General features: G+C 48.5%; 3 protein-coding genes across 18 annotated transcripts; 2 read left to right on the top strand and 1 right to left on the bottom strand.

Moving 5' to 3' along the window:
- Nucleotides 1–6,408, bottom strand: WDR53 (WD repeat domain 53). 7 transcript variants are annotated; one of them, XM_075507674.1, is made up of 4 exons: nucleotides 6,272–6,408; nucleotides 4,803–4,987; nucleotides 4,079–4,570; nucleotides 1–1,327 (listed from the first exon to the last, which is right to left on the bottom strand). In XM_075507674.1, exons 3-4 carry the CDS (start codon nucleotides 4,553–4,555, stop codon nucleotides 740–742), a joined length of 1,065 nt encoding a protein of 354 aa, XP_075363789.1. In that variant the 5' UTR covers nucleotides 4,556–4,570; nucleotides 4,803–4,987; nucleotides 6,272–6,408; the 3' UTR covers nucleotides 1–739. The 7 variants fall into 7 exon arrangements, with proteins under 7 accessions (XP_075363789.1, XP_075363787.1, XP_075363786.1 ...); XM_075507672.1 differs by having other exon boundaries at nucleotides 4,803–4,930; nucleotides 6,272–6,388; XM_075507671.1 differs by having other exon boundaries at nucleotides 4,803–4,894; nucleotides 6,272–6,387.
- FBXO45 (F-box protein 45) lies at nucleotides 5,966–11,614 on the top strand. Of its 2 annotated transcripts, XR_012776486.1 has the most exons (4): nucleotides 5,966–6,439; nucleotides 6,616–6,972; nucleotides 9,012–9,550; nucleotides 9,844–11,614. XR_012776486.1 is itself a non-coding variant. In XM_075507677.1 (3 exons), the coding sequence occupies exons 1-3, from the start codon at nucleotides 6,173–6,175 to the stop codon at nucleotides 9,195–9,197; spliced, it is 810 nt and encodes a 269-aa protein (XP_075363792.1). In that variant the 5' UTR covers nucleotides 5,966–6,172; the 3' UTR covers nucleotides 9,198–11,614. The 2 variants fall into 2 exon arrangements, 1 of the variants encoding a protein (XP_075363792.1); XM_075507677.1 differs by having other exon boundaries at nucleotides 9,012–11,614.
- Nucleotides 9,414–26,461, top strand: NRROS (negative regulator of reactive oxygen species). 9 transcript variants are annotated; one of them, XM_075507657.1, is made up of 11 exons: nucleotides 9,414–9,550; nucleotides 14,548–14,782; nucleotides 15,821–16,199; nucleotides 16,692–17,010; nucleotides 18,432–18,517; nucleotides 18,652–18,846; nucleotides 18,925–19,090; nucleotides 19,200–19,285; nucleotides 19,995–20,129; nucleotides 23,402–23,525; nucleotides 23,776–26,461. In XM_075507657.1, the coding sequence occupies exons 9-11, from the start codon at nucleotides 20,062–20,064 to the stop codon at nucleotides 25,741–25,743; spliced, it is 2,160 nt and encodes a 719-aa protein (XP_075363772.1). In that variant the 5' UTR covers nucleotides 9,414–9,550; nucleotides 14,548–14,782; nucleotides 15,821–16,199; nucleotides 16,692–17,010; nucleotides 18,432–18,517; nucleotides 18,652–18,846; nucleotides 18,925–19,090; nucleotides 19,200–19,285; nucleotides 19,995–20,061; the 3' UTR covers nucleotides 25,744–26,461. The 9 variants fall into 9 exon arrangements, with proteins under 9 accessions (XP_075363772.1, XP_075363776.1, XP_075363775.1 ...); XM_075507661.1 differs by having other exon boundaries at nucleotides 16,911–17,010; nucleotides 18,652–19,090; XM_075507660.1 differs by having other exon boundaries at nucleotides 16,854–17,010; nucleotides 18,652–19,090.
- The last annotated feature ends 31 nt before the right edge of the window (nucleotides 26,462–26,492 follow it).

The raw sequence follows: 26,492 nt of genomic DNA, 5'->3' as shown, positions 1-26,492 counted from the left end.
GAGAAAGCATTTATTAAGACAAGCATTTATTTTTTACAAACAGTTATTTTTCCGTGGGATAAACAATTAAATGCATAAGACAGCTGATCCATTAAACAGATGTTAATGTTCTTCCCTGCTCTTTCACTTACTGCAGTGTGAAAAAATCCAATTGACAATGACTGTTTAAGTAATTTGATTACTCATTAGTTAGTTGATGCTTCTCTAGTCTTATACACAGCTGCTGACAAACTAATGAAAAATATATTTCTACTACGGCCAGTTTACGCTAACTGTGACACAGTTTAATAGGGAGAGTAAAGTAAAGCACTGAAATAGTTCAAAATGCAAGGAGCTCAGCCAATGACTGCTCAGCATGCTCATTTAGCATTGTAGGTGTCCCCATTAGTGTGAATTTCTTCCTCCAATCATAATTATGTCAGCTTAGTCATGAACTAATATCATCCCTAAATCTATTGAAACCTGTTTTGCTTCAATTCAAGAAGCAAACTGCCAACCTTGCAAGAAACAGCTGCAGTGAATACCAACAGCCGCTGAAAAACATAAGGCGAGGCCAATTACATCATGAGCACTTGTGTGAGTACACAGCAAATCCCTTCCCCTTCCAAGGGACACCTGGAAGGTCACTGGAAGGTGGCAGGTTTCACTGTTCAGTTCACTGTCAGCAGTGTAATTGGGCTCATTTCAAATGCTCAGAGAAGTGTTTTTTCCCCACAAATTTCTTTAAACATCTCCATATCTAAGGTTCTGGCAATGGATACACAGATACAGAACTACTCTGATCAGCAACTAATACTCTCTTGGAGCCTTTGATCTCCACGCATGAGATCCAGTTCACCTTCTCTCCGTGCTCAATGGTTAGCTTTGGTAAAACTCTAGCATGTTCACTTGAAGCCACTTGTTTGAGCTTTCCATCTCTTCTGGTGGAAGCAGGTGCTTGGGCCTTCCTTCTCTGGAGAGATTTTGCTGGACTTTTCTGCTGCTTTCCAACGTCACTACAGACATCCCAGAGCAAGACTTTCCCATCATTTCCTCCAGTCAACAACCAGTATGCTTCTGGCATAAAGAGGACCTGCGATACTCCCAGGCTGTGACCTTGAAACTCCAGCTCACGTTCAAACTTGACACCGGTCACTCTGAATATTCTGACTTTACCATCTTGAGCTCCACAGCCAAAGATGTTGCCGCATGATGCGACAGACAGGGAATGTGCAAGCGGTGGGTTAAAGAACTGGCCAGCAGACTGTGGACTGTCTTCCTCCGTTTCACATTCCTGCAGGTTTGTGGTCCACAGGGGGCGAGCTTTCTGCAGGTTCCACAGCATAACCTTGAAAAAAAAAAAGGACGAATCAATAATATGACCATTTCTGATGTTAAGTAAAATCAGATCTTTCACTAACAGTAAAAAAACCGAACTACACTTCTTGCTCTAGCAGAGCAAAGACTATGCATGAGTGCAAGAGATGCAAGATGTGTTGTGAGGAGTGGTTGAACTTCACCTGATAAATACGGCAAATCTTTATGGCATGCTTTCCAAACCCTCATGTTGCCCTACTCAGCAGAGTCAATGACTCAGACCTTTAGACCACAAAAGGGATGAAAAAGCTGTTCTAAATGCTTTTGCATTCATCTCAGCAGTAGTAATCATGATATACTGCACATCAATTATTTAAAAGGAGGGACATGGAAACACTAGCAATAAATAGAGATCATTATCATTCTGAATTTTAGTTCCATCTCTGCTACATACTTGTCCTAAAATAATCACTTTGTGAACGTGTTTGAAAAATGGAACAGCGAAAGGCAAACAGTAGTTCAGGCTCTCAATTTTAAACAGACATATATGTATTTTTTTAATATCTAATGAGTAGGTCTGGTTTGTGCTATTACCATATCAAGATAGGGCATGCTTTTCCTGATGAGATGGGGGGAGGTTGTGCTTTTAGACTTGCATTTACATGCCACCCCACCCTCATGAAGAAGTAACTGTGCCTTCAAATGAATCCTGCATCTCTCATACAGCAATTCAAGTACTATAGATTCATATCGCACCAGTTAAAAATAATTCTCTCAATACTTTTGTAGTATCTGAATTGATGATGAGCATTTCAAGGCCAACAGATATGAAAGCGCAAGTCAGGCTAATGCAGTACTGGTGTGCTGTTTGCTTTTTTAATCAAAGTTTTAATTTGTTATTAACAAAGATATTCCTCCACTAGTCATCTCCAGTAGAAAGTACAGAAGTCTTTAAATTTGGGGCACAAAGAGTTGTCACACTGGCTCTGTGTTTGTGGAATCCAAATCACATTAAGACATCCACAATACATTGTTTCCTGGCACTTTTCTGTTTTAGCGACTGCTGTTGCTGCTACATTAAAACTACTTTGCTACTGATGAAAGGGGAAACTTTCCATGACGACTGTGCAGAGCAGAGTAAATCAGAGAGGCTGGGTCCTAATGCTTAAGGCAAATACTCTCCCATTTTCATCACAGACAGCACTGCATCAGCTTTATGAATTCATGAAGGGCTAACAAGTTTTCTGCAAACTATTTTCTGTCCTCGTGGCATTTTCCGTGCTTCCATGGCGCTCCTGAAAAAACGCCAGCAACCTAAATTTCAGTTCTCATCAGCTATGGCTTCACTGAGGGTTTGACATGCGAGCCCCAGAACAAGTTTTGATGCCCGTAGAGCTCATAACTTGTCCAAAGACGTGCTGCAGCACAGCATTTCAGAGTATTGCAGCTCAGCTTCTCTTTGTGAAATGATGTATCTTAAAGCCAGGCTCAATGTGGAAAAATGCACAAAAACACACTAATGAATTCCTACTCTTTTGGGATACTGACTTTCACCTAAAAAACTCCTTGCCAAGCTACCGTAAACCATATTAAAACTAAAAAGTCACAAAACAATAACCATTTCACTTGCAGAGAAGTGGTATATAAACGGTTACAATTCTGACAAAAAAAGTTTCCAGCCATAGGCTTGTGAATCTGCATTTTAGGGACCTGAAATTAAGCCAGCCGTCTAAGGTGCCGAGCATTTAATCCTCTCTGACTGACACTTTGGTACTGGTATTTGGAAAATTTCTGAAAAATTGCCAAAGTCTAAACCTGGCAGACTTCTATCACTCAGCCCCTATTTGGATATAGATACTTACTGAATTTGTATGATCCATGGCTTTAATATGGAAAAATACCCCTTGTACTAAATATCAAAACGTATTTGTTCTAATGGGTGTTAGATGCACTTAGGTTTTAAGAACATAGGGTGAAACTGCTCAACGCTGTCAAAGCAAACTTCCCCCTAATACCACTAGAACCACGGAAACCTTTGTAGAAGTGATAGTTTTAATCTCGGGCTAAACCAGGAATGTGGTCAGATCTCAACCACTGGAAAGAAATTATTGAAAAAACATCTGTTCTGGGTGGTCAACTTTGGCAATGTAACTCAAGACTCCATTAACTCCTAGCACAGTTTTTCTCAGAATGCTTCCACAAGAGGCGTACAAAGGACAGTTTCCTCTTGACAAGGACAGAGAAGCATAAAAGGGAAGGAACATTTAATGCTTCCAAGATGTTAATCAGAACAAAGGATAAATTTATAAAAATGACTTGTCCTTACAGTGGTACATACCACCTGGATAGACATCTATCTACCTGGTGTAAAGTATTCTTGCTAGCACACTGTCTGCTTCAAGCATTTTGCATTTTCCTATCATCTGCATTTCATCTGCAGCCATAACTAGGGACAACTCTTGGCTTTGGGTCCAACAGAGAGCTGATGTGGCCAGAGCATGCTTTGCACCATCTTCTCATTTCCTCCCACCCCATCCACTTCTATAATGTAACTATTAATGAAGATAAAAACAGGGAGAGGAACTGCTGAGTAGAAAATGGCACAAACAGCCTTGGCACTGTTAGCTTCTCTGCCAAAACTACTTTAGAAAAGTTAAGGAGCTTTATGGTGACTGCAGGCTGTACACCCTCAGTCTTAGTGAAAGTCTGTTGGTGCCTCACTACACAGGTGGGTAGTTACTGTTTCGATTCTCTAATAACCATCTACTTGTATGCAAATCACCTGCATGTCCAGTCCACAGGAGACAAGGCTTTGAGGCTTCTGAGGTCGAAAGACAACAGAGGAGCAGATGTTTGAGTGTCTCAAGGACCGGCTGACTTCCTTGTTTTCCAAGTCCATAACCTTTATTGCCCCTGAGTCATCTGCTGCAGCCAAGAAATTGTCAGTCTCGTTCACTGAGAGGCAGTTGATCTCCTCCTCATTCACATGGAAGCGTTCAACGGGCTCCTTGAGGGATCGAACATCCAGCAAACTGATAGTTTCTCCATGGGAGGTGTACAGCCTGGTGGGATGGCAGGAAGAGAACACCACGGAGGTCACGTCGTCTGCCTTCGGGAGCTGGAGCTGTCCTGCTGGAGTGCCTCCCCCATCCCAGAGCGTGAGCTCGCCTCTCTCTGCACCTGAAGCCACCAGCCCTTCCGTGTTTACGTTCAAGCACAATATAGAGGACAAATGTCCACCAGTCCATTTGACTGCCATATTTCAGGGACACCTCTGAAACAAAAAACCCAAAACCCTGAATTGAGCTGGTGTTGGTCGCATTACAGCGGAAAGCTTAGCTAAGCAACAAGATCATTGTGTTGACTGTAACGCACACTACTTGAAACTCTAGCGTCCAATTAAAACAGGCACCTCTACAGATCAGTATGCAAATGAAGCTTTGGCTCAAAACAGCACCAATGTCAGCCACGACAGCTTGGAACGGCAGCGGTGCTAGCATGTGTACCTGTACAGTACATGGAGTAGATCTGCTGCTCTGACGTGGCTGAGAGTTGCTTCCTCTGCTGCTTCCTTGCAGTGTGTAAAGACATAGCATGCCTGAGAAAACAGGGGGATGGTTCCTAATGGGACATACTGGAAAGGCACAAGGGGAAAACAGCAAACTGGTAATTTTCTCGTGACTGGAAAACACTAAAGCATGTTTGTATAAAATGATAAACAATGGCATCTTTTTAAAACAGCATTACCATTTTAAGGCAGGTAGTTACGAGGTTCACAACAGGTTTAATTAGGCCTCAAAGCACACCCATCCAGCTTACCGTGCTCCTGGCCCTTTGCTTGGCACGACTGCCCACAGCAGCCTGTGCAACAGGTCTGTTTAGGGGACCAAATCAGCAGAAAAGGAAGTGGGGGAAAAAAACAAGCAACACAAAAGCGTAACAAGTTCTGGAGAGACTAGCATGCTGTGGGGGAAAAGGAGAGCTAATACCAGGGTTGGGGCACAGATGGCAACACGGGGTTTGTGGGACAGAGCTACGGCTATCCTGGCACCAGCTTTGGCAACCACAGCACTCCCTTAACATCTATGATTTTATTGCATTATTCGGCAATAAAGAGGGTTTTTTGGTGCTTTTTTTTTGTGTGTGTGTGTGTGTGGTTTTTACCATGTTATGTTTTGCATGTGATTTTCGTTGAGCCTGGCCTAAAGAGCAGCTAGAATTCATTCAATCCACCCGGAAAAATTCAGTCTTGTTGACTAAATAAAATTACAGAAAGCGCCGGATACCTTACCCGCAACTCGGGTCGCAAATTCGCCGCCAGCCGCTCGCCCGCACTCCGGGAACTGAGGTAACTTTTTCCCGGCTGCCCTCTCCCGCCCCGCAGACCCTCGCACCGCTAGGCCCGACTCCCAGCTTTTAGGAAGACAGCCGCCCCAGCACCGGGGAAGCCAGCTCTTCAGGGGAGATGACGCAGCTCTGACGGCTGCCCCAGGGCGGGGAAACCCCACACCCCACACCCCACACCCCCCCCCCCTGCGGCCCGCGGCAGCCGTGAGGGGGATGAAGCCGAGCGCGCCCCGCCCCCGCCGGGCCCTCAGCGCCGCGCGCGCCGCCTCACCTCACATCCTCCTGCCGCTCCCGCGCACCGCCCCCCCCTCCGCCGCGCATGCGCGGCGGGCGGGGCGGGCTGCCCGCGGCTGTGATGGCGGCGCCGGGCGCGTGCGCCCCCTCGCCGTGAGGGCCTTGGGCGGGCGGGCAGAGACCGTGCTCGGCCCGGGGCCCGCCGCCACCGCTGTCGCCGGCGAGGGCAGGGGCAGCGCGGCCCCCGCGTCCCGGCCCGTCGCCCGCGGGGCGCTCGGGGAGGGGGAGGGAGGCCATGGCGGCTGGCCCCGGCGGCGGCAGCGGGGGGGCGGCGGCGGCGGGAGGGCCGGGCTGGCGGTTGCCGGGGCGGGTGCTGGAGCTGGTTTTCTCCTACCTGGAGCTGCGGGAGCTGAGGAGCTGCGCGCTGGTCTGTAAGCTGTGGCACCGCGTCCTGCACGGCGACGAGAACAGCGAGGTGTGGCGCAGCTTGGCGGCCCGCTGCCTGGCGGAGGAGGCCCTGCGCACCGACATCCTCTGCAACGTGCCCACCTACAAGGGCAAGGTGAGCCCGGGATCCCCCCCCCCCAGCCCGTCGGGGACACCCCTTCCCACCTTCTCAGCAACCCCCCAGGCGCCCGGGGACACCCCCGTAGCCGCTCGGCCCACCCGCCACTGGAAACCAAGGGGGCTGAAAAACACGACAGGATTTTATCTCCCCCCGCCCTCCTTCTCTCCTAGGTCCGTGCCTTCCACCACGCTTTCAGCACCAACGACTGCTCGCGGAACGTCTACATCAAGAAGAACGGCTTCACGCTGCACCGCAACCCCATTGCCCAGAGCACGGACGGGGCGCGGACCAAGATCGGCTTCAGCGAGGGCCGCCACGCCTGGGAGGTGTGGTGGGAGGGCCCTCTGGGCACCGTAGCCGTCATCGGCATCGCCACGAAGCGGGCGGCCATGCAGTGCCAGGGTTATGTGGCCCTGCTGGGGAGCGACGACCAGAGTTGGGGCTGGAACCTGGTGGACAATAACTTGCTGCATAACGGAGAGGTGAACGGCAGTTTCCCCCAGTGCAATAACGCGCCCAAATACCAGGTGAGTGGGGCTTGATGCGGCCTGGAAGCTCCACTGTGTTTGACAGCAGCTGGCTGTCGAGAACCTGCTCCCTCGTGTGTCCTAGCTGTCTGCTGAATTGGTCCTAAACGCCCACCTAAGGGTCTCTTTGCCTTCTCTGCTAAAGGCAAATTATTCCGCCTTGTGAGCTGTTTCCCCCTTCATTTACTGCTTCCTCAGGCTACACCTGTGTGTGGTGTTCAGCGCATCTGACCCTCAATTGTTTCCCCACTTTTATTTCAAATACTGAGTGCGAAGCATGTTCCATGGGTGTCTGTTCAGACACCGTGTTGCTTTTTTAAATAAAATCTGAAAAGACTTCTGTAGCCTTCGGAAGTAACGACTTACCCCACAGCAAGGTGAATGTCTGTGGTATTTTACCCCTTTGTTGTATGGCACCGTGAGCTTAGTGTTTAGGTAAGAGTCTTCCTGCAGAAACCTGCAGCAGTGTTGAGCGCTGCTTGTTTGCTCGCTGGCAGCGCTCCCATAGGTGATATCCCTTGGCTGCGATGCTGGGATGTGATATTCAGATAATTTCAGTTTATTAAAGAGCAAGTGCCATTCCACCTTTTTGTCCCTCAAGAAGTGTTTATATTTGTTCTTCTGGCTGCTCACACAACTATGTTTTGACTACTGAATTTCCTTGCATCACAACTTAAGCTGTATGCATTCTAATTTCCATCTCATAATGCTGTGGCTTTGTATGAGTATTCACTTATGTTTCAGTTGTGGGTGAAGATCTGTGTAGTAACTTGTATCTGATATTCTGAAATTTCATGTAAAAGTTCACTGCCAAGCATTTTTTTCTGTCTGAAGGTTATACCTGCTGGTTTTGGGACTAATACCTAAAATTAGTGTAATTAAATAGATTTAGATCTGCTTCCACTTGCATGTTCCCTAGCATGCAAATTGGGTCAGAACTTTCCAGCCTTGACCCTTTGTGGTCGCTTTCTGCTGTCCTTCTCTAGGCCTTTCTGCAGGAACAGAGTGAGGAAAGGTTTTGAAGCTGAGAGTCCCCAGCTCATGTGGGGACTCAAGGGTGAACACAGTTGCTGCTTTCTCTGTAAAAACTGTTGAGAGCTCAAATTGGTGGTCCTTTGGAGTATTTTGTGTTTAGTAAGACATGTACAATGATCTGCTCATAGAAAACATACTTCAAGGAAACACGTGTTTGTTGGTATTGGTTAGAAGAAAAATGTGTTGGCGGGAAGAAATCCCCAGCATTGGGACTAGCTGCTGAACAATCAGAAGTTTGTGTGACATCCTGCTGTGCTTGCTGCTGGTGTCTGGGACTTCTATTTACATCTAAAATAACATGTACTAGATAAATGCAGGGAGCACTGTGCATGCCTAGATCCAAGTCTCTTGCTGTGTTCAGTGTTGTCTTGACTCGTGTGTGTGTGTATATACATACACACACACATATATATAAGGTTTTTCACGCTTATTTTGCCTAAGCTTTGCCCTGGAATTTCCTTCTGCCTTGGTGAGGGAATACCTCTGTTAGTGACAGCACCTGCATAGTAGTGTGTTCTGGTATATTTTGTATGTGGCACTTACTTTTCCAAAACGAGTTCATTGTCTTTGAAATTGCTCTTCACAGAGCAATTACTGCTCAGCAGTAGCAACAGCTAAATAAGGAGTTCAGGTAGCTTGGAGGCCATTACAAAGTTTCCAAAACTCTGCAGTATTCTGAAGCACCTGGCATGCAGTATGCTCACTCTTGGTGTTTTCACAAGGTTCATATGAGAAGGGTTACGTTTATTTTCATGTAGGTGGTTAGAAACAGGCTGCCCACTGGAAGTGGGCAGCAGAGGTACTTGGGATCCTAGTGCATTTGAGGGAAATTGAGAAATTCCCATCATAAAAGTAATGCAATCATGAGAAACAGGAAAGCTTTGCTTTAAAATTACCTGCTGTGTTATATGTGGACTATGCTTTATTTTTGTGTCTCCATTTGAATATGCTGACTCTTTCTATGTTTGGTTTTTTTCATTCCCCCCTCCTGTCTCTGTTTCCAGATAGGTGAAAGGATTCGAGTTATCCTGGACATGGAAGACAAAACATTAGCATTTGAGAGGGGCTATGAGTTCTTGGGAGTTGCCTTCAGAGGACTGCCAAAAGTTTGCCTGTATCCAGCAGTGTCTGCTGTGTATGGTAACACAGAAGTGACTTTGGTCTACCTGGGAAAACCTCTGGATGGATGACGTGGATTGTTTCATTGGGACATCGAAATGTGGATGATCGGGAGGAGAAATCTGCATGTTGGTTAGAGGGAAACATGTATTAGAGGAAAAACAAACAAGTGTGGGTGTGTGTCCAAGAACCATAGAGGCAATCACATGGAATTTTGAAACAGAGGACCAGCCATACTTCAGGAATTGTGTTACATTTCCTCTTTCTACCAGGCCAGAAAAATCCTCAGGGTTGCAGTTGGTTGAGTGGGAAGCTGACACATGCATGTTGCAACAGATTTCATTGCTAAGATGGAAGTGTGTGACCTCAAATACTTAAGAAAGGATTTGATATAAAACTTCTTGAGGAAATTAACCTGAGATTTGTAAGTAGCGTGTTTTGTGAAAGACTCCCATTTTAAAACTGCTTGTTCCTTCCCTTCCCTCCTTTGGGCCAGCGTGGGTACCAGAGGAGAGCAAGTCTGGTTGGGTTTTATTTACAATTTTTAACATACTGAGAAGCATGGTCTGTCTGGACTGCCCTTCTCTAGTATACTGATACAAAATGTGTGCAGCTATTTTTAAGTGTATTTTAAGGGTTGTATATATAGAACATGTTGAAAAGAACAGTTAAAAGAAAGGGTTTACTTTATTCTAACTGGGACATAATTTCTTAAAGGGAGAAAAACCCCCACTACGTGGCATCAGAAAATATACCTTGGACAGGTATATAACATTCATGTAAGTGTAATTCTTCTGTTGTATTGTAAAGCATTTTGGGATGCTCTTGTGGAGTACGGTGCTACATTGGGTCATTTGCTGTGAAAGTTTCCATAGCTTTAGCAACAGTTTTGTTCTCTCTAGGAAACGCAAAACACTTTCCCTGTGAATTTCCTTTCGCCAAAATTTGCCGTCCCCTTTGGGAAAGGAAGGTGCAACACAGCAGTGAGCCTCTCTTTCTTTTGACATCAAAAATACAAACTTTTAAAGCATTCTTACACTTTCTAATCACTGTTGCAAAATGTTTCAAAATAATGAGGGAGGAGCATTCAGTTTCTGAATCCAGACCTTGTTTTCAGCTTAAACGGCTTTATAAGGCTTTAAGACTTAGCTGAACCTTTAATTAAATAAAATCCCCCGGTACCCAAGTATTCACCTGCTCGTTTTCAGTCAAGATGAGTAAAACTCTCACCAGCCCTTTGGCGATTCTGGATCAGGTTCAATGTTTGGGCTTTTCGCTTGCACTGGTTTTCTAAAAACCATGTACAAACTTCCCTGATGTGTCGACGTGCTGGCATACGCAGGCCGGGGCAGCTGTGAAGCTGAGGAGTGTAGTAAGGAGGCGCTTTCTGGTGAAACTGCTTTCCTCTGAGGTTGAAAGATCTGTAGGGAGCCCCAGAAGGGCTCCTTTTAATAGGGCATTAAAATCTGTAAGCCCTGCGGCTACCTCTTGACTCTCATTTCTTGTTGGTTGGTGTTTCCCAGAGCTGTCTGAACTATTTCAGAGTTGGGCATGCTTTTCAGAGAGGGAGAAGGAAATGTTTATACAACCTCTTTTTGCTTTATTTGTGCTAGAGAATGTGAATTGCTTAATATCAGACACTGGCAGTTCTCTGGGCACAGAAGAGAGAGGAATTCCTCTTAGGGTGTTGCTCGTTTCCCCCCCATTACTTGAGTAATGTGAGGAGAGTGGTGCAAGCAGGTGAGTGAGGCTCCTAGTCTGCTGCTGAAGAGCTATCCTTGGAGTGCTTTTTACCTAGTAGATAACCAAGTTCTGCACTGGAACAGAGTATGCACGTAATTGCCATTTAAAAGGATTTAAAAGTATTTATTTGTTTTGTGTGTTATTTATTGCTTAAAGGCAATATCGAGGTTCGTTCTGCAATGAAGATGCAGAACTGCTTGACTGCATTAAAGAAACAAAATACACAGTGAGAAATGAAGATGTTTTAAGTGGTGCTGAGAACAACCGAATAAATGAAGTGGGATGTGCATATGAGTACCTCTTGGAAAAATCTGTTACAAGCATTGATTGTACTAGACTGTAAAGTATGTATCTGCATAGCAGAACCGTGGGGCCCGTAGTGGGGAAAAAGAGGAAACAAAGTCCTGTCCAATTTCGGAAAATAAAATTGTCCCTGAGGTGAATGTATTTATTCTCAGTGCAGTCCTGAAAGACATGACTTCTGTGCTTGTTCATGAATCCAATTAGATGCAAGTAAACCCTGAGAACTTCTGAGGAGTTTTATTCACAAATTAAGATTGTTTCCATTCTTCAGACTGCGTCTTACCCTATAAATAGTTTCCCTCTAAATTAGAAATGCTGAAAGCTGAACATTCCTTAAGGGTGGGTTTGGGGGGACTCACTTATGTAAGATTATAACTTATTCCTGGAGACCAATGCTGGCTGTACAAAATATTAAAATAAACTCTGCTATAATTCAGAAGGATATATTGGTGTGGATTGTTGTAATGGCATCTGTGGTGTGGTGATAGGAAAAATGGAGTAGCAGTTTGGTGCATGAAGAAGATGGAGGTGTTGGGGCTGAGTGATTTACTGCGTGACTGCTTGAAAAGAGAGAATCTGATGAGTGGTTAACAAGGACTTGAAAACTCGGTGGTCTAATTGCCGTGCTTGGGAAATTGCATCCTCTGGAGCAGATGCTTGCACGCGACAGTGTGGGAAAAGGCTTTCCTGATCACTGGGGGTCTCTTGATTTGAATTGAGGTGGTGTGCTCACTGCTGTGGCTGCCCTGCCCTGCTGCTGTACCAAGGCGCCTCCTTCCCAGGTCAGCTTCTTGGCTTCTCTCTGTTTCTTTAGCTTTCCGTACGGAAGTTCAGTATTTCCCGGTGCTTTTAGGAAGAAGTAGGTGATTTTAGGAAGAAGTGGGAGACTGCGTTGTGGTTGTGACCTCTGAGGCTCTTTCCAAACTCTGCATCAAGAATTTGCTTTTAAGTGGCAAACTTCTGGCTAAGATCTCTGTGAGCCTCTTCAGGAGTGAAGCGGTTTGATTCTGGCTTGCCAAAAATGTAGGACCACTTTTTCTAGCCTGAGGTACTTCAGAGTCAGCTAAACAGCTGTTTGAAGTATTTTCTCTACCCTGACTAGTGATTTAACTGCTTTGTTCAGGAGGAACATTAACTGTTCATAGCTCCCATAACAGTCAGATTCACAGGTCTTGGCTTCAGAATCCTGCAAGACATCCAGAATTTTTCCATAAGTGAGCATTTTGTCTGTTATAAAACTCAGAATTTCATGTGGTTTAAGTGTGCTGTGAAATCTGTTGGGAGCTTAGTAGTTGGTCATCTGATCTGGTCACGCTTCTATGTCTGAGGAAGCGAAGAGCTTGATACAACCATTTGTTTTGGGGCAGAGTCTGTTTGTAGCTTTGGTGGTGGCTTGTGTTGGCCTGAAGTCAGTTCTGTGACAGTGTTGCTGGAATGAACTAATAAATCATGGTGGCATGGGAAACTCACCCTGGTAGGGATATTTTCTTGAAAATATTTTTTTTCCCCACTTAAAATGCAGTGGTGAGTGTGCATTTTTGGGAGTCCTGTGTGTGCCTTATACTAGCAAATGCCATTTGGTTTTGTTACTGGCCATGTTTCAGGTGGAAAAACTAGCCAGGAGCAGATGGCCTTGATCCTGTGGGCTGAACTTCTGCTGCCTTGCACATAGCTGGATTCTTCTCTGCCTGCTTCTGAATCTGCTAGCAAGCTGGAGCATATTATCTTTTCTCTCCACTTACCAATGATCTACATTTTTAAATTTCCTTAATGCATGGGTGTGTTTTCCAGATGGCTGCCTCTATTTTTTCACTCTTCCATTTTCACTGGGATGATAACAGCAGTGATGAATTAAAATAACGCTTGGCTTGATAATATTTTCTCAAAGTACTTGAGAGGTAACCAGCCCTCAGTGATTCCTGAACCTGTGTTTCAATACTGATACTTCAGTTCTAGCTAAATCTTTACACGTTATAAATAGCTCTGGATGCTGGCAGGAACGCAGCTGTAAGTGCTGCCATTCTCTGGAACAGTGTTGGTTCTTGCACAATACAGATAATTTGGTGAAATCCATGGCCAGAAAAAGGCATTATTGAAATCCACTCTAGGATCCTTTCTACATTTACAAAACAGGTTTTTAAACGGTTAGGAATGGGATATGTTTGATTTCTATAAGTGATAGTAATCCACCTTGCACTAAGGTATAATTTGGAAAAGTAATTAAGTGGTAAATGAATACAGAAAGCTTCTCCTGCAGTGATGCTGAACCTGCTAATTTATACTATAAGCAGCTTTTTTCATACTGCTGTATGATGCTGTACATGTTGAATGAATTCTCATTTGGAATACTTCCAAACGAATTCTCACACCTCCCCACAAGAGGGCAAAGTTAACAGTGCTGTGGGAGCCTAGACTTTGCACTTCTTAAGTGTTGTGCAAAATAAATGTTTAATGTGGAACCTTCTCCGTTAGCATTTGCTTCCTGGCCTCTTAAAAAACCAAACCAAACCAAAAAACCTCAACAAAACAGATGATCACAGAGAAGTGGATAATGGAAATAGAATTTTTGAAATATACTTCTTCATTTGAATCCTTGATCCTGAAATTAGGCTGAGCAAATCTTTGGAGTTCAGAAAATTATTTTCAGTGAGAGATGCTGAACTGAGAGTCTGAGATCGTCTTAAAAGACAGAAAGGGATTTGAGAGGCTCAAACAAAATGTTACTGTTGCCGTCCAAGATCTACTTTTTCCCAGACTTGCTTTTCTTCCTCTCAGGCATTTATAACCAGGAAATAGTGATATCATCAGAAGATTATTTAAAAAAAAAAAAAATCCATTGCAGTTGAAAAAACCACTCAAAATCATTGAAAAGGGATTTTAAAATAAAACACTGTATATTGCAAGTGTTTACTCTTCTGTAGCTTTACAAGCTCAACAAACAAGGGTGTCTTTTTCCTTCTATGCCTGCACTTGCAGATTTGTTGTGAGCTAGCTGAGTTTTCATGTTTGCTTGATTTATTTTGTCTTTTTAGTCCATATTGTTGTACTTATGTTAAAAGCTATATATTTACCTGCAGGCAATGTTTGAATGGGGAAACGTATGAAGGTATAACCTTGCCTGTTCTTGTCTTTTGTGTAGTGTCTGATCTTCTTGTGAGCTCCCAGTTTCTGCAGCTTAAACCTTTGGTAATTTTATCCAGAAACAGTAGGGGTGTTACCATGCGTGTAAATGAGTGACTACCCTGGGACACATCACCTTCATATATCTACAGTGTTTTACTGCTCAGGATGGGTGCTATGTCTCCAAATATTTTACTGTATGTTTTGCAAAGTGATTTTTCTTTTTTTTGTCCTTTCTTGAACTTCTGATTTCAGGTTGTGAACCTGCTCTCATTTGCACCACGCACTCTCTGCATCTTTAGAGGCATGTTCCAAAGCCAGGGACAGATGTGAAAACAGCTGTTTTACAACAGTGTGTATGCTACAGCTACAAAATGCCATTTTCTTGCAAATGTTCAAGCCCGGTTACATACCTGCAGCAAGGCACACTGGCATCCTTCATTCCTGATGCCTTTGTTTAAAGCAGTCCGTCAGCTTGGGTTTGCAGCAGGTGAGTTGAAAATTGAGGCAAGACAAAACCTGATCAGTAACAGGAAGCACAGACCTATTTTTCAACCCAAGTAGGTAAGCATGTGCTGTGTGTATGACCTCTCCCTAGACTCTCCGTAGCTCAATAATGTGTTAAATCTGAGAGTGGGCGGGTTATGGGCTGTACTCCATCCACAAAACCTCCACAGTACCTGTTTACAGGTAAGAAACTTCTGGTTGCAGCTTCAGCTGCAAGAAAAACTTCAGTGATTGGAGACTGAAAGCCTGTGAGTCAGTTATTAAACCAAGGTTATGAAGTTCTTCTGTTTCTTTGGCATCCTACGTTTAGGAGAAGTCAGCCATATCCAATCGCTTTTAAATAGTAATTTAAGAGAGCATGCTCTGCCAGCTTCAGTATGTGACTTAATAATCATAAAGTGCTGGACAAACCTGCCAGTAAGGAAATGGATGTTGACCAAAATGCTTTTTGTATGATACTCTGAATACTGCAGTGGTTAAAGCTTTTCAGCCTCTGTGTATGCCACTTCCAAATCACCTTTTGGGTTTTTTGGCTTTTTTTTTTGTTGTTGGTTCATTTTTTATGTGCTCAGGTGACAGAGAACGCTTTTCTCATGCCAGATCCCATCTGACACTGGGCACCTGAGCCCTTCTGCAAGGTCTTGTGCAAGAGCAGAGCTTGAGGGTAGGATCTCAGGCTTTGTAAATGGCCAAGAGATTTTATCTCAGCTTTAGCATATGATTTTGTCTTATTCCTGGAAAAATAATTGATGCAGGCAGAACAGGAGCAGAGTTAGAACAAACATTAGTGGGAGTCAGGATAGTGTGCAATATGGAAATAAGTTTGTTTTAAGTGTCAACCTGTGGCCCTGTGGTTTCGCCCCACTGTGCTGTGCATCTCTGGAATGTGGCTTGTCTTTACTAGCAGACCGTTAGTGGCTCTTCTCAGAAGGAAAATGGAGTACAAGAGGGGAAGATCTACTTTATTAATCGATGCATCTGTTTGAACTTTCCCCTCTCTTGCATTCCTGTTTTAATTCAGGTCTCAGATTGAAAGGTGAAACCCTGCTTTGAGTCTCTCCCAGATACAGCTGTGAGGATGAGGTTTCAGATACAATGATGATGTCACCTTTGTGTTAGAGATTGTTTAAAAAAAACCCACAGAAACTTATATCCTGGCAGTTTTTTCTGTTTTCTGTTGCGAGACCAAGGAATATGCCCTAAGTTGCAAGAGGGCGCACCAATCCTGAAACCCTGCAGACTGGCTTTTCTCTGTCACTTGTCACGCAAGTATTATGCGAGAAAGGAGGGATGCTGAGCCCCAAGGCTGAAGACCCGGGAAAGGAAGACTCTGGAGTGTGAATGCTCTGGCTTGCTTCCAGCCCTGATTGAAATCCGCATTGAGAAGAGTTGCCTGTGAGGTAACGCTGCGTAGCAGGGATGTTGGCTCTCCTGGCCAGAGGGGAAAGCTGGGTGGGATAGGCTTAGCTCTGTAAAGGAGCTGAGATAGTTTCACTTCCCTTTGCATTAATGATACAATTACTCACTTCTCTTAAGCAGAACACCAGCAGGAAGGGAGTACGTGTGACTACAGATGGGAGTAGTTTTTCTTGCCACAATTTGCATTGCTGAATGATGTCACTGCAGTGACTTGTCCATACCTTCTCCTTCTGGTGACTTAGAGCCTCCAGTCCTGACAGTTTTAAGCTAAAAACTTTGGTGAATGTGCTGGAGTAGATGGGTCAGGAGTTTTTATTGCTTTTAATGGTTTATTTTATTGTACAGTACAAAACTGAGATCAATTTACCAACATCTGGCAACCCTGTGAGGAAAACTTGGGCAACACTTTCAGGTCTAGGTGCAACCAAAGACCAAACTGTAGATGTAAGTAACCTGGTCGTGGGGCTTTCCAGGTCTTGAGGAGATCTAGGAGGAAAGATCAGTTGTCTTCTCTGGCTTTGGGCACTTGCTTCTCCTGCAGATGCATTGCAAGCAGCTGTCTAGAGCATCTGAATTTCCAGTAGTGTCTATCTGAGGTGATGAGTCATAAGGCAGTGGATGCACTTGGCTTCCAGTTGCTACAGAAATATAATGCTCTGCTACTTCAACATCTGATGTGTCCTGCTCTGAAGACCTTGTGATGTGGATGCTCTGCTACTCTCAGAGGAGGAGGTTCGCTTCGGTGGGGTGGTGGATCCCTTGTGCAGACCTCAAACCCCCAGCCTGGGAAAGGTGGGTGGGTGAAGGCTACGAGAGGCGGCAGGAGCCTGGCCGCAGGGTGGGCTCGGCTGCGCGTGTGGGAGAGCAGAGGGGGAAATGAGATCACTTCTGCGGCTCTCCCTTCTGTGGCCCACTTCCTCCTCATTTACATCTCGCACGCTGTCAGATGTGGGAGAAGGAAGAGTGGTGACCGCAGGGATGGAGCTGCCTGGGCTGGACCTGCCTGCAGCAGGGGAACCGGGGCACAGCCTCGCCCCCCAGCACAGGGGTCTGGGAAGCGACTGTGGCTGAGCCGCTGACCAGCTCCCCTCTTCCCTTCCTGCACAGCCCTGTGCTCTCAAAAACATGGTTTTGCTTTCTACTAAGACCTATTTCTGCCTTTCTTCTGAGCCTTGTAGAGGATACTTGCACCTTTTGGAGACCAAAGGGTCAAAGGGGGGATCCTCTATGAAAATTGCTGCTGTGGGGTTCCTGGTTGGTGTCTAGGCCCCCAGTCAAATGTCCTCTAAGCCCAAAGGTGTAATTTTCTCAGTTGTTTGTACTAGAGGCTCACCTGGGTCCCTGTGGGCTCATTGCACATTGTCAGTCTGGTGGGGTTATTTCCTTCCCCCTCCTCCCTGAGCTCATGCAGCCCCGATGTCTGCAGGTGTCAGCAACCAGCATGTTGCTGCAAAGGCAAATGAGCAAGCCCTGCACTCTGCTCAGAACAACCCAGAATTAATTCTGGGCAAAGTAGTCTTCTTTGAACCCCCTCTTTCCATCAGAAAACCTGGGAAGAGCTAGGAGACTCCTGACGGCTGAAAATGGGGGAGCAAAGATGAGCTTTGTTGTCGACAAATGGGTAATCGTAGAGTGAGAGTGAGCCAGGAGCATGGGCTGCTGCTGGAAAGGGAGTAGGAGTGGGGTGGTGGAATTGGCCTGGATGAGGACACTCTGGCTACAGGGGTTCACGAGCTGCTGCGAAACCAGAGCCTGAAGCTTTAGTTTAGTGACTCATGTCAGTGCTAGCACATGTGTTTCCTTGGAAGAAGATCAAGTGTGGCTAGGTAAACAAGCAAGCAGGGGGTTTGGCTATAGCTGAGAAAAAAAAAAAGATGATTTTGAAGCTGATTATAAATTGCTGATTTTTGTCTCTTGGTTTCCCCTGCAAGAAATACACTGGAGGGAAGCTGTGCTTCTTGCAGATCTCCAGTTCAACTGCAATGCTGGGGCTGCAGAGGTGCCTGTGTACATTGATGCATCCACGCCATTCTGGGATGGGGCGTGTCCTGCGTTATTCCCTGGGGGTAATAAACTGGGTGGATTCCCGTTGAGAAATTCAGCCAGGCGAACTTCCAGAGGTGTAGTTTAAAGTTAAGCCATCCAGCTGGTCATTTTAGCTTTTCCCTTTTGGCCACGTAACAGATGATCTGTTTTCTTTTCTATGTTCATAGTTCCTCTTAAAGTAGAGGCAACTACTGCTACTGGCAGCTTCTAAGATACGGTAGACCTTCAGCTTCCCTTGTTTTATCCAGAGCAGGTGATTAAATTAAATAACTTCTTCACTTGTGTCTTGATACCTTTGTGCTGCCTGTGCACACTTCAGCCAAGCAGCAAATGAGAATTTGGGGTGGGTTTTAAAGATAAAATTTGGATTTTCTTTTATTTTCAGAGTTATCGCTGACCATAGTGCCTTGGAATGAACAGCTGGAGGGAGATGCTGGTCTTCAACCTATGGCCGCGCCTCCCTTTCTGATGAGGTCTGACGGGCCAGATGCTGCTGCGACAGAATCAGTTGCTCAAGCCTACCTAATATTTTCTGTAACGCTGTTTGCAGTTTCCTATGAGCCTGGAGATTGTGATGTTTCAGTAGGTATTTATCTAAGCCTTCCCAGGCTTGTTTCCCAGAGTGGCTGGTTCTTCTTCCCTTCCCTTTTCCTTCTGCAGGAGCCAGAGACTTTCTGGGGACGCTTTATGCCATCTTCCCTTGCAGAACAACTTGTTTAATTCTCTCCAGTTCTCCATTGCCGTGGGAGTAGAGGAAGCCCATGGGGAAACATTTCTGTTTCACTTTGCCCTGACTTGTCCGAGGCTGTGGTCCTGGTGTGTTACTGTGAGTGACCTTTCTCTTGGTGCTTCCACTCCAGAAGAAATTGCATTTCCTGCAGGAAAACAAGGGGCACACTGAGGTGCCATGATGGGATTGCTGTTTTCTGTTGCAGTTTCTCCTTTTCCATGAGGTCCTGTGCTGGGTGCAGCAGTCCAGGGGCGACCAGGAAGCTGCCCTCTTGTTGCAACTTTTCTCTTGGTTTGTGCTTGATAATTTGAGGGTTGTTAAGGGAAAAAGATGGTTTGGAGGGAAGAGGAGGTGGGAGGAATGGAGGAAGCTCGCTGGGTATAAAACTGTATGGGGATTCCTGGTCCTCTCCTACAGCTGCAGGAATTGCAGCTGCATGTGTGGACATGGCTCCAAGTGGCTGAATCTCCTTCAATTTAATCCACCTGCACCATTGAGCTGGATTGGAGCTTCATGAAGAGCTGATCAGACCAGCAGCTCCTGGCAGCTCAATCCCTATGCCTTTACTGTGCTGATATTAAAAAAAAAAAATAAAAAAACCCTCAAAGCACACATCCAGTCCTTACTGGGAGGGCTGGGTGGGGCATGATGCTGCTTGAGAGGAAGAGGAGGGGAGCAAGCAGCAGCTTCAGGACGTTTTAAAAACCGTCCGGCTGCAGGATGTGGGGAAAGTGTGAAATGCAAAGCTTCTGCCAGCTGCCCCAGTGCGGAGCCAGCGGCCACTCTGCGGGGAGCAGCCCTGGTGTGCAGCTCTTTTCTGGGGAGGACAGGGTGGGTGAAAAGCAGCCAGGCAGCACAGGGGCTCTCCCATCCCACGCTGCCCCATCAGCAAGCACCTTCGCTGCTGGAGAAAGGGAGTTACGCTGGCTTGGCTTCGGTCAGCCAAAGCAATGGGCTGGGGATGAAGCAGGGTAATGAAGCACTTTGTTTTCTCTCCCAGGAATTCTTGGGCTGCAGGGAGGAAGCTGGTTTGACCTTTGGGGCATCACCTTGTTTGGTGGCACCACATGAAGGAATCTCATCAGAAGGTTTCCCAGGAGCCTCCAGATCACGTGAGAGTGGAGTACTGCCACAGGTGAGGATGCTCGAGTTTTACAGTTTCAGGACTTCCCAGCCCTCGGGTGAATCTCTGCTAGCTCCTGCGTCTCCAAGCATCAGGTTTTGGTGTGGGTTGGGCTCATGGCAGGGTTTTAGGGATGAGGAGTGGACTTGTAATTGTCAGCCGGTCTCAGCCCTTTGTGTGACCTCGAGCAACGCCATGGGAATTTTGCCCCGCTGTGGAGCTTCTGCCATCTGCTCCGGTTCACTTGGATGAGGAGTGCTTCTCTCTTTTCCTTCTTGATTTTTATACTTCAAACTTCCTTGAAAATGGAGGAAATGAAACCACAGGGCTTTTTCATGAGTGACATGGGAGAGCCCAGTCTCCTTCCAGAGAAGAAATGAAATTCAGGGTAAAGGCAGAAAAAATATCTCCCCAGTCATTTGTGCTGGCTGCAGGAGTCTGGGGGCCACTTGGTCTGGCAGGTGCAGGTGACCCAGGCTGTGATGTCCCTTGGTGGGGTGCTTGGTGTGCCTCGATAACACGGTTCATCTCCAGACTGCTGCAGAAGGTGCCATTGGCGCCGGTGCCTGGTATGTGGATCACGGACGTTGCAGAGCAGTACCTGCTGATCCCACCAGACAGGGTCCTGTTGCAGGGCTGAATCCTTTCTCCATAGTTTTGAACCCTTTCCCAGCTAGGTAAATCCAGGTGAACCATTTTCCTCCTCAGCGGCTGGATTTGCTGGGGATTTGGGGGTGCATGAGGTCCCTGGGAGAGGGGAGACATGGGGTGGGAAGGGAGATGGAGAGCAGGGGTAAATGGGGGTGAGGAGGAAGGGGGCCTCCCTGTTCACATTGCCTTGGAAATGTGGAATTTTTTTGTCTCTCTCTGCCCCAAAAGTTGTGGGAAAAGCCATTTATGCTGACTTTCACACAGGGGTTGGCACTTGGGAGGTCCCAGTGTCCAGATGGGTCTGACTTGCACCCTGGGTGCTGGGTTTGCCGAAATCCCGAGCAGCCCCAGGAGACCCAAAGGTCTGCGGGTGGTGGGATCTGAGCACCACAAATCTCACCTAGCCAATGCAAGGGTCTGGGTGCTGGTGTCCCAAAGTGGGGACTCAACATATGGGGCATGTTCACCCTCAGCTTGAGATGCAACGGGAAGTAACGGCACCTTCTTCTTCCCCCACGGGAATCACATCCCTTGGCTCCTGTTGAAGCTCCTGTGCTGGGCGCTGGAGGCAAGCAGGGGACTAGAGGGACACAATGGGAATAGGTGCTGTGCAGGGGAGTGCCACCCAGCCAGTGGCTTTTTCTCCAGCCCTGGCAGGGTCGGTGGCATGGCTCTGCAGGCAAGAACCCCCCCAGGTCACTAGCTCTGCTGCCTGAAACCCTTGCAGGGGTTTTGCTGCTGGAGCTGTGCAGAGGAGTCATGGTGCAAGGGTTGTCCCTAGTGCTGGGTTGTCCCTGGGAGCAGTGGGAGAGCCAGGAGCTGCATGACCCTTGGCGGGGGCCAGTTTCCCCTGGCACCCCCTCCCTGCCTGCCTGGCCCCTGCGGTTCCTCCTTGCTGGGGAGCTGTTTGCGAGTGCATGACCCGGGTTGTAAGTGCTGAGATCAGTAAGTGAAGTGCCTGGCTGTGCTCTGCCTCCATGTGACTGCAGTTTCCGTTAGCTCCTTCCGCAAAGACTATATTAGTTCTAAGTGAGAAAGCGGGTGGGAGAGAAACCCAGCGGGTCGCACCTACCCCTGGCTCTAAGAGCCCCCCCAAGCGCAGCCGGAGGGGCCACCAGCTGCAGGATGAGTTGTGGCAAACCCTGCGCACTGCCCCGCACGGTGAGTAACTGCCCCCCAGTACTTTTGCTGGGGGGAAAACCCCACCGGGGTTTTTTGGGGAGCCACCCTTGCCAGCTTGAAGATCTGTGGTGGCCGTGTATCACTAATGGCCACACTCGCAAGAGCTGTGGCTGCATGGGCTGGTGCCGGGGCTGGTGTTCGCCGTGGGGAGCATCCTGGGTGCTCCCAGACCTCCCACGTGTGGTCTTCTCTGCGGGGCTGTGGGCAGAGGTTTCCTGCCAGTGCTGCTGCCTGCTCTCCTGGCCGGGCAGGCGCCATCCTCGCAGCCCCAGGGAGGAGTGAGGGAGGATGGTGGTGCTTCTGATGTTGGGGCAGGCCAACACTGGGCAGCAAGGAAAGGCTGAGCTGGGTGAAGGAAAGTGTGAGCTTCTTGCAGAGGTGTTCAGGGGCCACAGGCGAGCCAGAGCCAAAGCCCCTGTTTTCTGGGTGTAGTGAGGACACATCGGTCCCTTTCCTGCCACCGTGCCTGGTTGCAAGGTGCTGCTAGAGACCGAGGGCTTGGGAGTGTGCAAGCTGCTGTGCATCAGCTCCAGCCCAGGGAAGGGGGTCTTCCTCTCCATCCCCACCAGATTAATAAATGCTGCTTTGATAAGACATCAGCTTAATGGTTCTGGCTGTCCCAAGGAAGGAGACAACGTGTCCCCTGCTCCCTCTGTGCTGCGAGGCTCTGGCTACCCTAGCTGCCAAAAATAACCCCCCATTTCTTCTTCAAGCACTGGCAGTTATGAAAACGCCGCTTGCTGAACCCTCACTGAGACCTCGCTGCTCATTTGCCTGAGGTTCAGCTCTTCCCCAGATGCAAATGCTGTCAGCTCTGGTTCCACCAAGTTAGTAACGGGGCACCTTGCACTGGAGAGCCTCCACTTCCCCAGGAGGACCTCTGGCAGGGATGGGTACTGGAGGGGACTCGGTGGTGGCTGGGTTGGTGTCCCCCGGGGGAGAGTTTGGTGCTGGAGAGGGGGGATGTGAGCTCTGGCAGGGGGGGAACCTCTGCTTGAGGGTTGCAGTTCAGTGGCGTTTGCAGGCAGCTGTGCAGCGATGACAGTGCCTTTCCCACGTGCGCTGCCCCGTGCAGGGACCGGGCTACCACCTCCCCATCCATTCTCTTCTGTCCTCCAGGCTCTCCTTGGTGGACCCCCATGAGGTCTCCTGCTGGGGCAGGTGGGCTCGGTGCCAAGGCTCTTAGCCATTTCTCTATGGGCAGCTCGTGGTGGCCCAGGTCTTGGGCATGGTGGCTACCACTATGGCATGTTGGGAGCCCATCTCCTCTAGGTGCTCCTGGGGGCAACAACAGGAGCTGTGCGCCTGCCTGCAGGCAGCAGCCATGGGCAGGAGGCCAGCCATGCACAAGGATCACCGCTGCTGTGATGGGCCCCCTGGGAAAACCTGGGCCTTTCAGGACGAGCGGTCTGCAGCTTTTGACTTTCTCACCTCTGTCTCCATCTCCACAGGAGTGTTGCCACTGAGATGGAGGCTCTGCTCCCTCGTCTATCCCTGCTTCTGCTCCTCCTGGCAGTGGGATGGGGAAGTGGGGCAGCCGCAGCCTGGGCAACATCTTCTGGCAGCTGCGAGCTCGTAAGTCCTCTCTTGCGAACCTTCACCCTTCTGACTGCTTGGTCCTGCCCTGCAAAGCCCAGGTGCCTCAGCATCTCCAGACCTTCCCCCTCCCAGCTACTGGCTTAGCTAAAGAGTGGACTGGGGTGCCAAGGCTCTAACCATAGAGCCACCTCCTCCATCCTCACTCTGCTCCCCAAACTTCTTCCTCCTCATCTCCCCCTATCTCTCACCTCTCAGAGTGGCGTTACTTATCCACTTCTTGCTTTAGGTGCAGAGCACTGCGGACTGCACTGGGAGATGGCTGAGCTCTGTCCCAGGAAATCTTCGAGGTGATACCGAGGAGCTGTTGCTTGATGACAACGCTATCCAGGTTCTGGGCAATGCCTCTCTGCTCTCGTACCACCAGCTGCGGTGTCTCAGCTTGACCAAGAACCGGCTGGAGCTCATTGAGCCCGGCACCTTCCTCAGCAGCCAAGGCCTCCACGTGCTCTCCTTGGCAGAAAACCTCCTCTTCACCAACTACTCGCTGACAGCAGCTGCTCTTTCTGCTCTGCCAGCCTTGAGGATGCTGGATCTAGCTGGAAACCGCCTCACTGAGGACATGGTATCGGTTTTGGTCTGGAACCTATCTTCCTTGGAGTCCTTGTCTGTGGCCAGAAACATCATCATGAGGCTGGACTCGTCTGTCTTCACAAACCTGACACAGCTGTTGGAGCTGAACCTGGAGAAGAACTACATCTTTGAGATTGACCAAGCTTTTGAAGGGCTACAGAGGCTGCAGAGGCTCAACGTAGCTTACAACTACCTCCCATGCGTAGTGGAGTTCGGCCTGACCCAGCTCAGGGTACTCAATGTCAGCAACAATGTCATCGAGTGGTTTCTGGCCCTGGAAAGTGATGACCTCTTTGAGCTGGAGGTGCTGGACCTGTCCCACAACCGCCTTCTCTTCTTCCCTGTGTTGCCCCGGCAAAGCAAGCTGCACTCCTTGCTGCTAAAGGACAACGAGATGAGCTTCTACCAGCGCCTCCCAAACGGCACATCCCTGGTGGACGTCACGGTGCAGTTCCTGCTCATTGATGGCAACTCCACCAACATCACGACAGTCAGCCTCTGGGATGAGATCTGCCACAGCAACTTCTCCTCCCTGCACCTCCTGGACATGAGCCAGAACCAGGTCTGGTACCTGCCAGAGGGCTTTCTGGCCCAGATGCCCTCCCTGACCCACCTGAAGCTCAACCAGAACTGCCTGGAGAAGTTTCACCTGTCAGAGGGGGACCCCTTAGCCATGCTGACGGAGCTGGACCTCAGCCAGAACCAGCTGGTGGAGCTGGGGGCAGAGGCAGGCGCCAGGGATGTCCTGCCCAACCTGCAGCTCTTCAACCTCAGCACCAACAGGCTGCGGGCGCTTCCTCCTGGGGTTTTCACCTACACCAGGAAAATCACTACCGTGGACCTCAGCCGTAACCAGGTTGACCTCTGTCCCCAGCCAGCTGTTGCAAGCAAGGCGGAGAGTCCCCCTTGTGTGGACATCAGGGGGGTAGAGACCTTGACTCACCTCTCCTTGGCCGGCTGTGGTCTGCGGGGACTGGGTGGCCATCCCTTCCAGGGAACGTCGCTGATGCATTTGGACCTCTCTGACAACCATCAGGCACTGTCTGGGGACCTGGGGTGGCTGCAGGACCTTGCTCTGACGCTGCAGGTGTTGTCTCTGAGAAACACCAGTCTCTCCTCCACCGCCATGGACTTCTCTGCCTTTAACAGCCTCATGCACTTGGACCTGTCAGGGAACTCCTTGACTGTCTTCCCCACCTCACTGGGCATCCTGAAACTGCGCAGCTTGGACCTGCGGGACAACTGCCTCACAACTCTCCCGCCAGACATTGCACGGACACCGCTGGGGAAGAGCCTGCGGGAGGTCTACCTCAGCCGAAACCCCTACAACTGCTGCACACTGGGCTGGTGGGATGCCCTGCAGTGGGTTGAGGGGTTGCACGTCCTTGACGGGCAGGAGGTGACCTGCAGCTATGCCTCCCACACGCTGAGCCTCAGGGCGCTGCCTGAGCCCGTCCTGCGGAGCTGCCGCTGGCTAACAGCTGACCTGGCACTCCTCTACCTGGTGCTGGTTCTGCCCACCTGCCTGACACTCCTGGTGGCGTTTGCTGTCGTCTTCCTCATGCTCAAGCAAAAGCTGCTGAAAATGGTGAAAAGCCGGTATGGGGTGTCCAGCCCTTACTGATGGCTGAGGAGGAGGAAGGGCTTGGGAACAGTGAATGCGAGTGGGTTGTCAGGATTACAGGTGATAACCCCTCTGAGGTGGGTGAGATGGAGACTTGCTGGATTGGAGGACCAGGGGGTGCTGGGAGAAATGCTGTTCCTGCTACAGATGCCCTAAGGTACTTGAAGGGTGTGGGGCCATTGTCAGTGATGGGGCCATGCTGGGCATCCTCAAGGGCCACGTCTTCAGCAGAAACCTTCAGCTGATGTTGGTGACAGCCAAGCAGACATGACACTGAACATCTCTTGGCCAAAGGGGCATGCACCGTTGCTCCCCAGTGCTGTTTTTTGTCCCCATTCAGGCAATTCCTTTTATTTATTCACCCCCATAGCCAACTCTCTGCTGCAAAACATCCTCCAGCTGCACAACTAGCCTCCATGAGTTGTGCTGGTCTGGAGCAAGCATCACCTGGGCACTGTGGAGAAGGGTCTCCATGGCTGCAGCTTCCCGCGCTGCTCTTGCTGGCACCGGCAAACTCGCAGCCCTGGGTGTGCATCCATATGCATGTGCTGATAAGACAGGCATTGTCAGCAGGGCTGAAAAACATGTTTTGGGGTGTCATTGCTTGGGTTAGTCGTGATCCTGGCTAGAAGAGCCCATTAAAAATAGCCCAAGTTGCAATGATGTAAAATATTGACTAAAAGACACGAGAATAAATTATATCAGCGGTAATATTTTATCATAAATTTCTTTTCCTCCAGCAACTGCTG

The sequence above is a fragment of the Mycteria americana genome, chromosome 7, assembly GCF_035582795.1.
Source record: "Mycteria americana isolate JAX WOST 10 ecotype Jacksonville Zoo and Gardens chromosome 7, USCA_MyAme_1.0, whole genome shotgun sequence".
NCBI classification, from domain to species: domain Eukaryota; kingdom Metazoa; phylum Chordata; class Aves; order Ciconiiformes; family Ciconiidae; genus Mycteria; species Mycteria americana.
The sequence above is the reverse complement of the archived record's forward strand: the minus strand, read 5'-3'. Positions and strand labels throughout refer to the sequence as shown.

Coding starts and splice junctions, on each gene's coding strand:
- WDR53 (XM_075507674.1), bottom strand. CDS start 4,555: ATGGCAGTCAAATGGACTGGTGGACATTTGTCCTCTATATTGTGCTTG. Junction 1,328..4,078: donor CCTGTGGACTGGACATGCAG/GTGATTTGCATA, acceptor TTTTTTTTCAAG/GTTATGCTGTGGAACCTGCA.
- NRROS (XM_075507662.1), top strand. CDS start 20,062: ATGAAGGAATCTCATCAGAAGGTTTCCCAGGAGCCTCCAGATCACGTG. Junction 20,130..23,401: donor AGAGTGGAGTACTGCCACAG/GTGAGGATGCTC, acceptor CCATCTCCACAG/GAGTGTTGCCACTGAGATGG. Junction 23,526..23,775: donor CTTCTGGCAGCTGCGAGCTC/GTAAGTCCTCTC, acceptor TTCTTGCTTTAG/GTGCAGAGCACTGCGGACTG.
- FBXO45 (XM_075507677.1), top strand. CDS start 6,173: ATGGCGGCTGGCCCCGGCGGCGGCAGCGGGGGGGCGGCGGCGGCGGGA. Junction 6,440..6,615: donor TGCCCACCTACAAGGGCAAG/GTGAGCCCGGGA, acceptor CTTCTCTCCTAG/GTCCGTGCCTTCCACCACGC. Junction 6,973..9,011: donor ATAACGCGCCCAAATACCAG/GTGAGTGGGGCT, acceptor CTCTGTTTCCAG/ATAGGTGAAAGGATTCGAGT.